Below are 13,780 nucleotides of genomic sequence, written 5' to 3' on the forward strand. Positions count from 1 at the left end.
TCCACGATGTCAGATCCAAAATCTTACAACATAGTTAACTATTATTTGTATGACCAGTCAATTAATGGATTTATTGGTATTGTGGATGATTTGCGACAAGCGACAGGATTAGTCCAGAAGAGGGTTATTTTGCACCAAAAATTTTCAACAGTTTTCATAAATACTCCGGAGGTTAAGCGTAGCAGAGCTTGTCGGGAAGATTTTTGTGTAAATGGAATTCTGAAGTTGAACATTTATTCAATCTCGGACAGCAAGAAAATGGCATAATAAAAAGCAAAGGAACAAAGATATTATGTGTTGTCTTATTTTTACAATACTAAAATTTGCTGAAGAAGTTAAAGTAAGAGATGTTTATGAAGGGATTTCTCTCATATGTCGAGTGGATCTGAGATTTGTGTTCGCGCCTGCAAATTATCATTCAACTCCGTTTTAGTAAATTTCGAAGAGAATGACGACGTACAGTGTTCAGCGGAGACATCCCTTTCGGTTTCTTGTCCAGAAGTTCATTTAAGGCTGAGAATAATATTTTACTGGGATCTACGTAACCTTATTTCAATGACATACCACACAATTTCTCAGCGCTCTTCAGATATTCACCTTTTTTTCTCTTCGATACTTTGCTGTCTGCCTCCTTCCTGATTCTTGATCGAATCGGATCGGGAGTTTTTGAAGGTTTTTGAGCAATTGTTGCAGCACTTTGTGGAACAGTCGCAATGTGAGGTGCTGCTACGACGGGAGCTGTTGATTTCGGTGCATTTTCATTCCTTTTGAGAGGATTTCGGATTATTTTAGCCTCTTCGAATGAATTGCACAGGGAAGTATCTAAATCCAAGATCATAATTGATGTAAGAGGCAGGGTAGAGTAAATTTTTGGCACCTGAAGCTGTACATCCACGAGTTCCAACAGCACTAGGTGGTTGATCCTCAGATAAGTTTTTATTGACATTAAAGTCCACAAAAATGTCGGCTAAAATTTCAAAAGATTGGAAAAATCATTACACGAACCGCAAGCACGAATCTCCTCAACTCGTTTGTGATGATGAAAGGAAATTTACAATGAAAAACTACTGCTCTTATTTGTAAGTGATTATTCTAATTTCACTGTAATTTCACGTATTAAAAAAAGGATAAAGTCACTGGCGTATCAATCCACTTGGGATGCGCCAACGCGTTTTACTGGAATTCGTGATCGTTGAGGTTCTGGAACGCGTGTTGGCCTATACAATGACTTGCAGGGGCCAGCCGATGATCAAGTCAGTGTTTTTATCCTCCCAGACAAGTCTGGTACCAATTTATCGACCCCGGAGGGATGAAAGGCTTGATGAGCACTGGGGCGGATTCGAACCCTCGACCGTGTGGCTACAACGGACCTCTAACCGACTGCGCCACACCCGCCCCATTTCACGTATTAGGTGAAGTAAATAGTTCTGATCGTTTTTGTTCCTCTATTTAGACCACAAAACTAACATAGTTAGGACTAGTCGATTGAGATCAAATATGCGCCGTTTTGTTCGATACCTTTTGCCTGTTTTGATGGCAATTTCATAGTTCCGCGATTGAAGAAATCCTCGTCCTCATTAGGAAAAAACTAGACCCTCATTTTCCCAATCCTCTCATGTGGCCAGTTTTCTACCAACAAAAATTTTTTGCAAATGCTTGAAAGGGTGATAGCCACTTAGTGTCAGGTTTGGACTATACGGCGTATGCTGTAGAACCTCCCGTCCAAGCTCTCGGAGCTTCTGACGTGTCGTTGAAGATATGTGCGGCCTGGCGTTATCTGGATGGACTACAACGCCTTTTCTACTGGCCAGTTCTGGCGCTTCTGGTCGATGGTCTGCTTCGATCTGGCCAGTTATAGACAGTAGAGGTGCGAACTGAATGTTTGGGAGGAGCTCATAGTAGATCATTCCCTTCCAAGCCCATCAAATACACGGCAAAATCTTCTTGACCGTTAATCTGGGATTGGCGATCGTTTGGGACGGCTCATCCGGCTCCTCCTGTAATGTCACCTTGAAATCGCCGTATACTATGACCCGGTGTGATGTTTACATCGTCAGATATGGTTCACTAAAGACATCAAGTGTAAGCTCAGAACTTTTTACTTCGAGATGCCAAGGAGGAAAGCACACTTGGATTGGGATGGCAGGGACTACCTGCCCTGCAGTCCATGCTCCTTATCCGCAAATAAGAACTGAAGGCGAGAGGAATTTTAAAGTTTCCCTGCTTAATTACGACGCATTCAAATAGGGAGCGTCAGAGGAAAGAGCGACTGTGTGTCCAACAAAGAAAATGAGTGAATAACTGCGGACGTGCTGCGGTCCTCCTAATAAACGTAAGTACTCACGGCTACACGGTTACAGACATCACTGGATATATTTACAGTTCTACCAACGCTGACAAATGTCGAAATGATCATTTTCTTTCTTATAGGGAAATGAGATGACAAGACGATGTTCATGTGGAACGGATGGATCTCGGATGCCCCATTCACGCTCAACGGAACGAACATATCCGAATGCACCAGCTACGTTTATCTAGGTCGGTTATTGAACATGATGAACGACCTGACCCCCGAGCTGGGCAGGAGGAGACGAGCGGCTTGGGGAGCGTATAAGAGCATCCAGGATGTAGTGAAGAAGGCCAGGAACACCCGGCTCCGTGCTCACCTCTTCAACACCACCGTACACTTTTCACGCAAGTGAGGGACGGGATTCGAAGTTCTCTTCTACGTCAGCGATCGAAGGTCAGAGACGCCGCCGCGTTTGCCAAGGAAAGTAAAATAAGGTGGGCCGGACACATGATGCGCTTTAACGACAACCGTTGGACCAGAGCCGTGAACGACTGGGTTCCCCGCGATGTTAAGCACTACAGGAAGACCGCCGACCCGATGGTCAGATTTCTTCACGAAATCCTTCAAAGAAAAGTATGATGCTCTTCGTGTTCCACGCGAAAGGAGGAACCATTGGGCTATTCTAGCACGCGACCGGGACAAATGGAAGAATTACTGGCGCCCACTCGACCAGTTCGAAGATCAACGGGAGTCAAGGTGATCAAGGTGATAGGGAGGTGAGCTTCCCAACTGTGCACTTCACTCTTATTACCTTTATGACTTAAACCGGAATCAGTTGGAGTGTTACTCATAGCGGATTCGTGATAATCCGACAACGAAACTGTAGAGATCTTTGCGCTTAGTATCGTACTTGAATTAGTCACATCGGTGTCTGATATGCGACTTCCCTCGGTAGGCCACGGATCAAGTCTAAACTATGTAGAGTTATTGCCGCAAGCGTTCATTATTTCTGATCCGAGGAACAGTTCTCACTTTATGTAAGGACAATATTTCCTTCGTCTTGGTGCGGAAAGTAACTTCCTTGTGTCATATATCATTGGAGGCGCACCTAGAATCAAAAAAAAAAATTAGGATAATTTTTAGAATTTCATAGGTAGAAATCGCTGCCCACACAAACGCGAACCTTTAGATGTTTTTGCAGTGGGAGGTCCTAGATGTGCAAGGTATTCCGAAAGCAGACGTCTTGGTATCTAAAAATGCTGCGGTTCGATGAAGATTAGGATTAAACTCGTCCTAATCGAAACGTTTCGGATGTTTAATCGAAATCCGTTGTGAAGATATGGTATTATTCATTATTTTCATAATTTACTTTCTATGTAATTGTGAACTTATTCAAAGTATTCAATCACAACAAAGGACATCAAAAGAAATTTTGACTATAGCTAAGAAAAAAGAAAACAGGCATGGAGGAACTCGATCAGAAGTGCAGAAGCATGAACGAGCGCATCTCAGGACGTACCTCTTGAATAACCGTTTTGTGTATACCTCTCATTTGAGTGATCACGGTATCGATCAATTTAGCGGCCAATGTGGATCGAGCAGTAAATGGACTTGTCTCGAGAAGACTTTGCTCCATTTGGTGGAAAGCAGTGGACGTCTACAAAATATCACTGATTTCTTTGACAAATTACTAGTAGCTGAACACAAATACTTTTGTTTACTTGGATGACCGCTGTGCGCGTTCGAGCGGAGCAGAATAGAGAGGGCGCGCGCAAGTTGCGTTACACACGTCACGGTTTTGCGAGCAAACATAGTTACCGACAAGTCTGCTCCAAAAAATACCGACCTCTGACGCCAAATTGTAAGTGTTTCCTGGCTCAAGAGTGGGTTGAGAGCGTTTTGAGTCCAAACTCATCAACTGAACAGAAAAAACCACCAGAATTGACAGAAAATGTTACTAATGTTGTCGATTTGCTGCTAAACAAACCTTCGCTATTATTCTCCGAGCATTACGCATGTTGTCTTTCGAACGTGTGACCGTCTCTCCACATGTTTTTGTTCGCTTGTCCAAAAAATCCAGAGCTTCATAGACGAGTTGAAGGTCACAAAGCTTTTGAACAACCTGAAATTATTTATGGAAGAACATAAAACGTCGTCTCTTGGGATGATTTAAACAATTTATAAATTCTAAAACATCACATGACATTGGACATTGGATTGATCATCTTAGTTTCTTTTGCTATGGTGCCATTCGCCAAGGAAAATTCTGGTTCTAATATTTTTTTGGCAAGTTTTAATTCACAGACACTCCCGATCTACGGATTCATGCTCCTCTAGGTAGCTCAACTTATCTTCATGATCATTAAAAAATTTCTAAATCCACACTTCTCTCACTCCAAAAATCATATAATAAGTGTTGTCCATCCAATCTATTCCAATAGGTATTCTGCTAAAAAAAAAAGATTTTCTAAAAAATCCTCAACTTACTGGATGCAACATTTTTTCGATATGGCGCCTATTCTGTTTTTCCAGATTTCGCTCATTTTTAATCCGTTTCTCCAACTCATCCAGCATATGACTGAACTGAAAATTTCCGCATTTTTTCGGTTACAGCATTGGAGAATGGTGAAAATTTACGGTAGCATCGTTTTAGACTAACCCAATCGTTAGCACGTTGAAACATTCGTTCAGCTGATTCTAACGTAGCATGACCGTCCATAGCGGTACACATAAGATCAGCTCTTGATTGTGATATCTGCCTTATTAGGGAAGTGATGTCTTTCGCTTCGATAACAGACGATTGCAGTTTTGTTCCGCTATCGTTATTCTGAAAGTTTGCTGTTAGAAGAAAGGAACCAATAAAAAAAACGAGATCACTTACGGTATATGCAGCGATTTCTTTCTCTGTATTCCTAGCTGGGTCAGGAAACATTCGTTCCACTATTACAGACTCTGAGGTAGTGGCTTCTCTTGATTTGCTTCGAAACACACCCTAAAAAAAGAAAGCACAGTTTAAATTTAGTCTCTTTTTTTGAGAAAATAATCTAGGGATCCGTCTAACGTTCAGAAAAACACCGGTCATCACTTCTTCATTATCTTTTGGCGCATGTCGTTTGGCTATATTGAAACTATAAAAATCTGATTAATAATTCCTTTTTTGTGAAAATAAAAAATCTAAAATAGTTTACTCGAGATTATTCACTCCCATATATTTCATTAGCTCTTTTTCTCTACGTTTCGTTCGTACAGGCCCAGTCAAATCGTGCAACGCGAATGAAATGCGCTGAAACGTAACATCAAAGTTGGAATCATTTAAAGAACACATCTTACGGATTACTGGTGAAGATAATTTTCGTCTACGAACATTAAAATTGTACAGCTGTTCACTCACACTATCCTCAAGTCCTGTAGTACTTCGAACAGTACTGAGATCTGCATAGGAGCGTTGATATGCGTCGACATCTGTTGAAATGTGGCTCGATGTAAATGTGCTACTTGTCGGGACTTCCTGTTCAAATTCGTCCAACATTTCCTAAATTGTTGATTTTTTTCGTTACTTCGACAAACTCATGTTACATCTAAAGAACACGATAATAAAAGTCACTGGCGTATCGATCCACTTTTGATGTGCCCACGCGTTTTACTGCAATTTCTAATTGTTGAGATTTCGGAACGCGTGCTGACCTATAAAATGATTAGCGGGGGCCAGCCGATGACCAAGTCAGTATTTCTATCCTCCCAGACAGTTGTGGTACAAATTTATCGACCCCAAAGGGATGAAAGAATGGATTTGCACTAGGGCGGTTTCGAACTCTCGACCGTGTGGTTACAACGGACCTCTAGCCGACTGCGTTACACCCGCCCCAATACGTTAATAGAAGTGCACAAATCTCTTGATTCATGTCATTATGACTGACCGCGACGCATTCGCTGCAATTCGATCCTTCCGATGCATATGCTTCTTACTAGGACTGTTTAAAGAGAAGCGTCTTCAACGTGCGAGTTAGGATCAGACGAGAAAAGAAAAGGCGACGGCCCGGAACCCAGCCGGGAAAAAATAAAGAAAGCTGACGCCGACTGAACGTAATGTACACTCCAGAACAGGCGACGTAGAAAGTTGACAGGAGCACATTAGCTTGAAGAACAAAAAAAAGGAGTGCATCTTCTACGAGGATCACAATAGGACCTCGCGGGTTCAGTATTGCGCTGAGCCAAAATTTTTTCAGTAGAAGAAAAACCTAGAAGTGCACCTAAAACGTTACTAGCTGAATATATCATTCTGAACAATTTACACCACCACTTAGTGAAACTGAATTATGAAGTTGGTCCAAAAGTCTTGCGTCAAATTATAAACAATTATAACTTTATTGTTCATAGATATCAATCAACAAAATAATGACCATAATGATCCATTACGTATGTCCAACGTTTCATTAGGCTATCAATTACAGAAGTCCAAAATTTCGGGGTTGCTAGTCGAAGAAGCCCGAAATCTCACTATCCTGGTCTTTATGATCATGGATTTTTTTCCTCTTCTACAGGTAGCCCGAAACGAATTGTAATCAGATGGGGCCAAGTCAGGGGGATAAGCAGAGTAGCAGAACTTCGCAACCAAGTTTGGGAATTTTGCTGTTGCTCTACATCATGATCTGGCCGCCTCGCTTGGCAAAGCTTGTTTGCGGGAAAATTCCCGAACTTGCTTGGAAAGCTCTACTGCACCCTGCTCATCCTCCTGACTTCACCTCATCTGAATATCACTTTTTTCGAGCACCAAAACTGCCTCTACGAGAGAAAAAAAAATTCAATGGTCAGAAAGAGCTGGGAAATGAGACTTCGCGCTTATTCGACTCGCAGCCGCCGAAATTCTGGGCTTCTGAAATTGATAGTCTAATACAACGTTGGACATATGTAGTGGATCGTCATGGTCATTATTTTGTTGATTGATATCTGTGAATAATAAAGTTAAATTTGCTGGAAAAAAGTGAGAAATTTGGTTCAAGACTTTCGGAGCAACCTAATGACATAGATGCTTAGATTGTGTAAAGATCGTTGGATTTGGAAAACGTGCCAAAATTTAGACCTCTTCCCAAGCGTGAAGAGGTGTATAATTGTAAATAATGTCTCTAGTAACTCGGATTACACTTGTTGTAAAGCAATTAGGTTTCCAGTGTGTTGTAGGCGACCATTCCCCTATCAGAGTACAGATTTCATACTTCCTTATACTTCCTAGATTCTTCAATATTTGGATGGGACGTAGAGAGGGAAAATGCCAATTTTTAATCTTTCCATCTGTTCTCCATCTTCCACGAATCTTCTTTTCAAAAAAGTGGCCAGTATGTTTCTCAAAGTGCTCTTCTCACACAATTATTAGCATCTACTAAAACCAACCGTATTAACACAATTTTGGATGTTCTTATCCGTTAAATTTAATAAAATTTATGTATAAACTGCTGAAGACTATGTAGTGTCAAAGGATTTGCTCCTTCGCCGTATAATGATGTGCGGATCGGAGGCTTGGGCAGCACGTCTTCAACAATGTGTGGACAGAAAGGAGGCTGCGGCTTAGACGCGGCTGATTGGCTATAAAGGCTTCTTCGTATGCTACAGTGATGAAATTGATGTGGTGTGCCGGCAAACGACGGGTGGAAAGCACCAATATCTGGCACTGCCGTCGATATTGGCTATGGAAAGTCGTCTTTCGTCACATCATGGTGCGAACCTATTGATCGCCTCTTTGAACGATCTCGAAGAGTCAATCGAATTCAAGTTGGAAAAGGCCACCTCCCAAGCACGAAAACTCTAGACAGGAAAATGGAAAGTTAAAGGCATCACCCCACGAATCTGAGGTGGTGCAGATTTCAGGTGGAGTATTCGTATACAGGATGGGAGACTACGGAGAAGGGGGTGATTCCGTCCATTTCTTCCTAATTGTCTTAAAAAACAGCCCGGAAGATACGGCTTCATTCGATTTGGCGCACCATTTTGTACAAGACGTTCGATTGGAGCGCGCCAATCTTGTGCGGCGCCGCATCTTCCGGGCCGTTTTTTACGGCAATTAGCAAGAAATGGACGGAATCACCTCCCTCTCCGTAGTCTCCCATCCCGTATACGAATACTCCACCTGAAATCTGCACCACCTCAAATTCGCGGGGTGATGCCTTTAAAGAGGACATGAGGACAGTCGGTGTTGAGACGCAGTTTAGGTGAGGCGTCAGGTTGCAGGATACGAAGTAGGAGAGCCGATGCCAATGGAGCCGTGCGAGCCCTCGGGGCAGGTCGAAAAGGTGGACAGAGTTATGCTGAAAGATGGCACACCCCACACCTCGGCGAAGATTCGGGCGCTTCAGGCGATAATATCAGACCACCGATTGAGTCAGAACAAACGCTGATCTCCGCTCATTTCTTATTTACAGTTCTAATTTTTCTCTTCATCTATAAGGATCTGTTGCAGCATGAAACCCGCAAGGTCCTAACGCTCCCTCTGTTTGAACTGTGTGCCTTCTTCCATACAATTTCGTGCTGCGAGGAGTGGAGGGTGGGGTAGGGAGAAGGGTCGTGACCTGCCATCCCTCTTGACTTTGAATGTCCGTCCTGAAAAGTAGATATTCTACGAGTTCCCTTTCGTCCTTAGGTCCATATTATGGTATCAGCCTCCTCCTCCAAGGAAGGAATGCGAAACACCTCTACTGAGAATGGCTCGATAAAGACTATCTGACTGATCTGTTTACCCAAATGAAGCACCTCAAAACATCAATTAGAGTGGATCTTGTTGATTACGGATGAAAACTTGCTGTTTCAGTTTCACCCCTAATCGACTTTATGTAGTTTCATTCAGTCAGCAATATGCGTGTAATCAGTTGCTTTGTCAGTTAAATTGATCACTCCGCTGCGTTTGATCCACTCGTTTCTTACTGTTTTTGTGGATATTTTGCAATTTCATTGTAATGCTTACAATGTGCGCTTCGAACCCTAGTGAAAAGTCATATTGAAAACTTTTGCAAGCACTGCCTTCAACACTACTCCTCTTCAAAACATTTTTTTTCCAAACTTCAACTTGCCGTGGACTTTCGAGAAGTATTATCTTTAGCTGAATCCGCGACGACACTCCAAGCCTGTGCAAATTCCATACTCCTGGAATTTGTGAGTTTTTTTTTAAAGTAATGTTCTTGTTTCACGATAACGCTACACCAACGTCATTTCATCCAACGACCTCCTCTTCTCATCGTACTGCTGCTTACTGTGAGTACTTATCGACTCGCTGCTATAATGGATCACCTATTCAATCAGACTGATATACCTATTCTTAAGGCTGATCTCATTTTCGAATTATTGCCCGAAATTCAAATTTCTCACTTTATCATAGAATTCCAGTCAAGGTCTTCATCTTTTCTCGTCCACAATTCTGACAATTCTTTCTGGAAATATTTTTGTTCTAGTTTTACAACGAGGAAAAAGAATCGCCTCTGTGTACACTAAGTATGGCTTATTTTAAATTAAGGACAGTTTTTCCGATGCTTTCCATCTATTTTACAAGATGTAATCATCTCGATTTCAAGAGATGTTCGCGCCATTTCCTCAACCGTGACGCGTCGGACGCTGATGGAGCTTTTCCAAGAGCGCCTTAAAACTACTTAGATCGTCGCACTTAAGAACTTATTCATGTTGCTGGCTGCAGATGTAGAAATAGCTAAATTCTCCTTTCTTTTTATCATCCGAGTCGACGCGTGCGCGGCCACCGCTGTGGTCCAATCAAGCGGAAGATTTGTCGTACTCGTTGTTGTATGCATACCGTAATTGAAAAAAGGTCTTAAATAGAATTTTCCTTTATTTTAAACACTCAAATTTTAATTATATTCAATTCTCAATCGATGATGTAGCTCGCGTCACTGGCTATAACATAAGTTCAACGATTCAGCAGCTTTTTGAGCTTCTTAGCCCAGACCCGTGGTGTCTGCGAGTAGAATAAGTGGACGACTTCTGTTTCAAATTCGCACTGATCATTGAAATCCTATTCGCGATGTCCTAGTTCGATATCCTCTTGGCGAGTCAACTTTCAACATGAGAACTTCGTACACCTTAGCGCTCACAATATGTCTAGGCAGAGTGGGACAGTCGGTAAGAAGTCCCGCTGCGGCTGCGGCGATCGATTGCTGGTTCGAAACTGCATCACTGCCGACCAAACCGTTCACCCCTCCAAGATCGATAAATTGGTACCAAGGTTGTTTGAGAAACACTGACTTGCTACATCGGCTAGCCCCCGCAACATACTGCATAGGCTAGACACGCGTTCGTAACCCTCAGACGATACTGGCCGTGGCGCATCCAAAGCGGATTGATTAACGCTAGACACTTTAAGGTTTACTTTATGCGCCCAGTAGAAAGTAGAAGTTGAGCATTGATTGGAAATCCCACCAACATCTTTTTTCTGGTGTAGCTCACCTTTCAGCGCTCTTTTGAAGTGGTTCGCCGTAAGACAGCTGCTAGCGTAGCGAAGCGAAGCAAATGGTTCACATACGGGACCCAACTCTGACCCACAACGATATCCTTGAGAGCCTTATTTTCGCGGAGAAGATACAATTCACAAACATTGTTTCTTCACGCTTTTTTTTCTAATTGAATTCCAAGAAATTCTAGGAAAGAGAGGAGTTTTATCTAGGATTTCTCATCAACTCTATCCTACCGACGTATCTTCTATGAGCATGTACTTTGCGCGGCCCCCGCTTCAAACTTTTGCTGAAGCCGATCGCTTATGTCACCGTAATGCCTCAAGTAAAAAAAGAGATTTCAAAAAGTTCCATTGCGAAAATATAACAAACCGCCCAATATCGCATCGAAAAGCATCAGCAGTTTCCGACGGAACTGTGGTCACCTTGTATCCCACAGATACTCCGTCTCTGCAATCCAACCGATTTCGTGTCTTTATGGTGCAGAATTAGTACCGTAGCATACACAGTATCATCACTTCCCGATGCGCACCTTTGCCTGTGCCAAAGGATGTGCTCCACCTATGTATATCTAGGTCGGGAAATCAACATAATGAACGATCTGACCTTCGAGCTGGGCAGAAGGAAACGAGGAAACGCGATGCAGAATTAGTACCGTAGCATACACAGTACTATCACGTCCCGATGCATACCTTTGCCTGTGCCAAGGGATGTGTTGGCGTTATACAAACGGGTTCGTCGTCGAATACGGTGAATTTTCCTCTACGATTAGACGATTCTTTCTGGAAAACGTTTCCTGAGCTATCATCAGCGAATTCAGTTGAGCTGAAAGTAATGAAAATAACAGAACTCACTTTTCGGCGCGGTGCTTCTACTCTGACGGGATGGTCCGAAGATTTTCCATACACATCAAAACAACTGAGCTTTGGTCCGAATTGGACACCACTGATCATCAGCCGCCACTACAATGAACTGAATGGACTTTAACATATTATTACTTATCCTTGTTTATGCTTATGCATTCAATTATCAGATAAGCTTTTGGGAAATCCTTAGGAAGACAACGTCATTGAAAACGGATCTTACTGCTCATACAGTAAGATCCATCTACAATGACGTTGTTTTTCTAAGGATATCCGTTGAGTCATAGTGGACTTTTGAGCAGTCACAGAAAAGCAAGGAAACAAGATAGAAAAGTGAAAGTTTCAGTAAATAACAGGAAAACTCTTTAAGTTACTCAGATATTCAGTCCGACTTGGTCTCCATTTGTTGCTCTACATGCACATCTAAACGACACTCAAGTTCTTCCCACACACCGTTAAGGACGTTTGGTGCAACAGAGTGAATGACTTCTGCGATTGTTTCAAACGATTATTATCGTTGATACGTTGACTACACACATGTTGCTTCACATAATCCCTCAAGTAATCGTCTATGGACGTCAGATCCGGGGATCGTGGTAGTCATGGTTTGAAAGAACCCCTGCCTATTCGCCGCTAGAAGAATGTTCTATCCAGAAACTCACGAACAATTTTGCCGTATGCCGTCCAACAATCTCCAAGTCCTCTCTACTTGAACCTTTGGCATTTGGCGAGGTTAGCGCACAAGAAAGAAATATCTGCTAGGAAGGCATTGGAAGCATTCTGGATTTCCGTCAGGAATCCGTCAATGAATAAAAATAAGTGCTTATCAATTACCAATGACTTCTTGCCGTTCGTAACACTCTGTGAGCTATAAGACTGCCACACATGCAGTTCCTTAGCGTTATCCAGACACCAGTACTTAAGGATACTGCACAGACCGTAGATCTCATTAGCCTTGGTGACAATCTTTAAGAACGCGGTGGTTTACCAACCCCGCTAGTCGGTGAAACTGGTCAGCTGTTTTCCTTCTAAAGGTCTTGCGTGGTGTACTTGGAACAATATCGAGGCTCGGCGAGGAGAGAGGAGGAGTATGATGGGATATGCATGGTATCAAAGACCTCGAGCCATTTTCAGGCCTTTGAAAAAGACGAGTTTGTCGGAACGTCAGGCCAATAAAAAAATTCTAAAAATAATTTAACCTCTTTGGCATAACAAGAAAACAAATGTTGGCGGAACTTATTTGCGCACACGCTTGCGGAAACTTGAAGGCGGGGCCCCTTTTATTTAGTGATGATTTAACATTTCTATCTTGTTTTGTTGCTTTCCTGTGACCGGTCAAAAGTGCACCGTGGCTTTACGGACATCTTATACGCATTTCTGTTGCAGAGATGTTATACAGTCGGATCAAAGCGACCTGAACCCTTGCTTCCTAGACATCGTTCTGCAGAGGTGAGCGTGCGCAGTTTAGAAATATTAATATATGGGGGGTTGGGGGTGTTTTTATTTTTTGTTGTGTTTGTGGTTTTTTATTTTTTGTGGTTGGTTGTGGGCCCGGGTGGTCTTGTTTCACTTACGCTTTTAGTAGGTTTCAGATCGTCATGAACTAATTATAGCTTGGTCGATGCCTGTTTTACAAGGATAAACGATAACGTAGTTGGTGTTGACCAGTCCTGAGACTTAGATGCGAATAATCTGTTCGGGATGCACCAACGCATTCACCCTCCCTTCAGAATCGTGAAGGTTTATTAACGTGTATCTGGTGTTCATAGTTACTTACGGGACCTACATGATAAACATACACCAAATCATTATTCCTACTCTTTCAGACGATACCACACCAATTTATCACAGAACTGTGGAACTGACCTATTTTTCTATTTTATATACTTGTACAGTACTGTATATTTCATGCATATTTATTTATTTTCTACACTTTTTTTCTTATTTTAACAGTCTTCAAGACTACTTCTTCTAACAAATCTGAAAGAAACTCTGTTTCGATTTTAAGTGTTTTTTCCTTCTTTTCTTTCCCCTTCGAAATACGAGAATAAATAAATAAATAAAAACTTTGGAATAGGAAATCTTTTATCACAATTAAGATACTGAGGGTTTTTACTAGCGCAGATTTAAGTGAAAAGAGTCAAATGTGAATCTTTTCCTCCCTCATCGAATCCCAAGCTTAC

The 13,780-nt window shown here is 42.1% G+C and overlaps 1 protein-coding gene across 4 annotated transcripts; it reads right to left on the minus strand.

The window, feature by feature from the left end:
• Positions 1–368: 368 nt before the first annotated feature.
• RB195_017104 (uncharacterized protein) lies at positions 369–11,687 on the minus strand (the record flags this gene model as incomplete). Of its 4 annotated transcripts, none has more annotated exons than XM_064183955.1 (21): positions 369–404; positions 461–513; positions 565–822; positions 878–967; positions 3,201–3,259; positions 3,323–3,398; positions 3,474–3,540; positions 3,810–3,947; positions 4,137–4,208; positions 4,278–4,412; positions 4,778–4,873; positions 4,950–5,117; positions 5,172–5,282; positions 5,352–5,418; positions 5,479–5,573; positions 5,682–5,822; positions 9,349–9,421; positions 9,483–9,551; positions 9,644–9,705; positions 11,427–11,516; positions 11,589–11,687. In XM_064183955.1, 21 exons carry the CDS (start codon positions 11,685–11,687, stop codon positions 369–371), a joined length of 2,055 nt encoding a protein of 684 aa, XP_064039835.1. The 4 variants fall into 4 exon arrangements, with proteins under 4 accessions (XP_064039835.1, XP_064039836.1, XP_064039837.1 ...); XM_064183954.1 differs by having other exon boundaries at positions 598–822; positions 3,102–3,259; XM_064183956.1 differs by having other exon boundaries at positions 3,102–3,259.
• Between the last annotated feature and the right edge of the window lie 2,093 nt (positions 11,688–13,780).

The sequence above is a fragment of the Necator americanus genome, chromosome II (genome assembly GCF_031761385.1).
Source record: "Necator americanus strain Aroian chromosome II, whole genome shotgun sequence".
Lineage (NCBI taxonomy): Eukaryota > Metazoa > Nematoda > Chromadorea > Rhabditida > Ancylostomatidae > Necator > Necator americanus.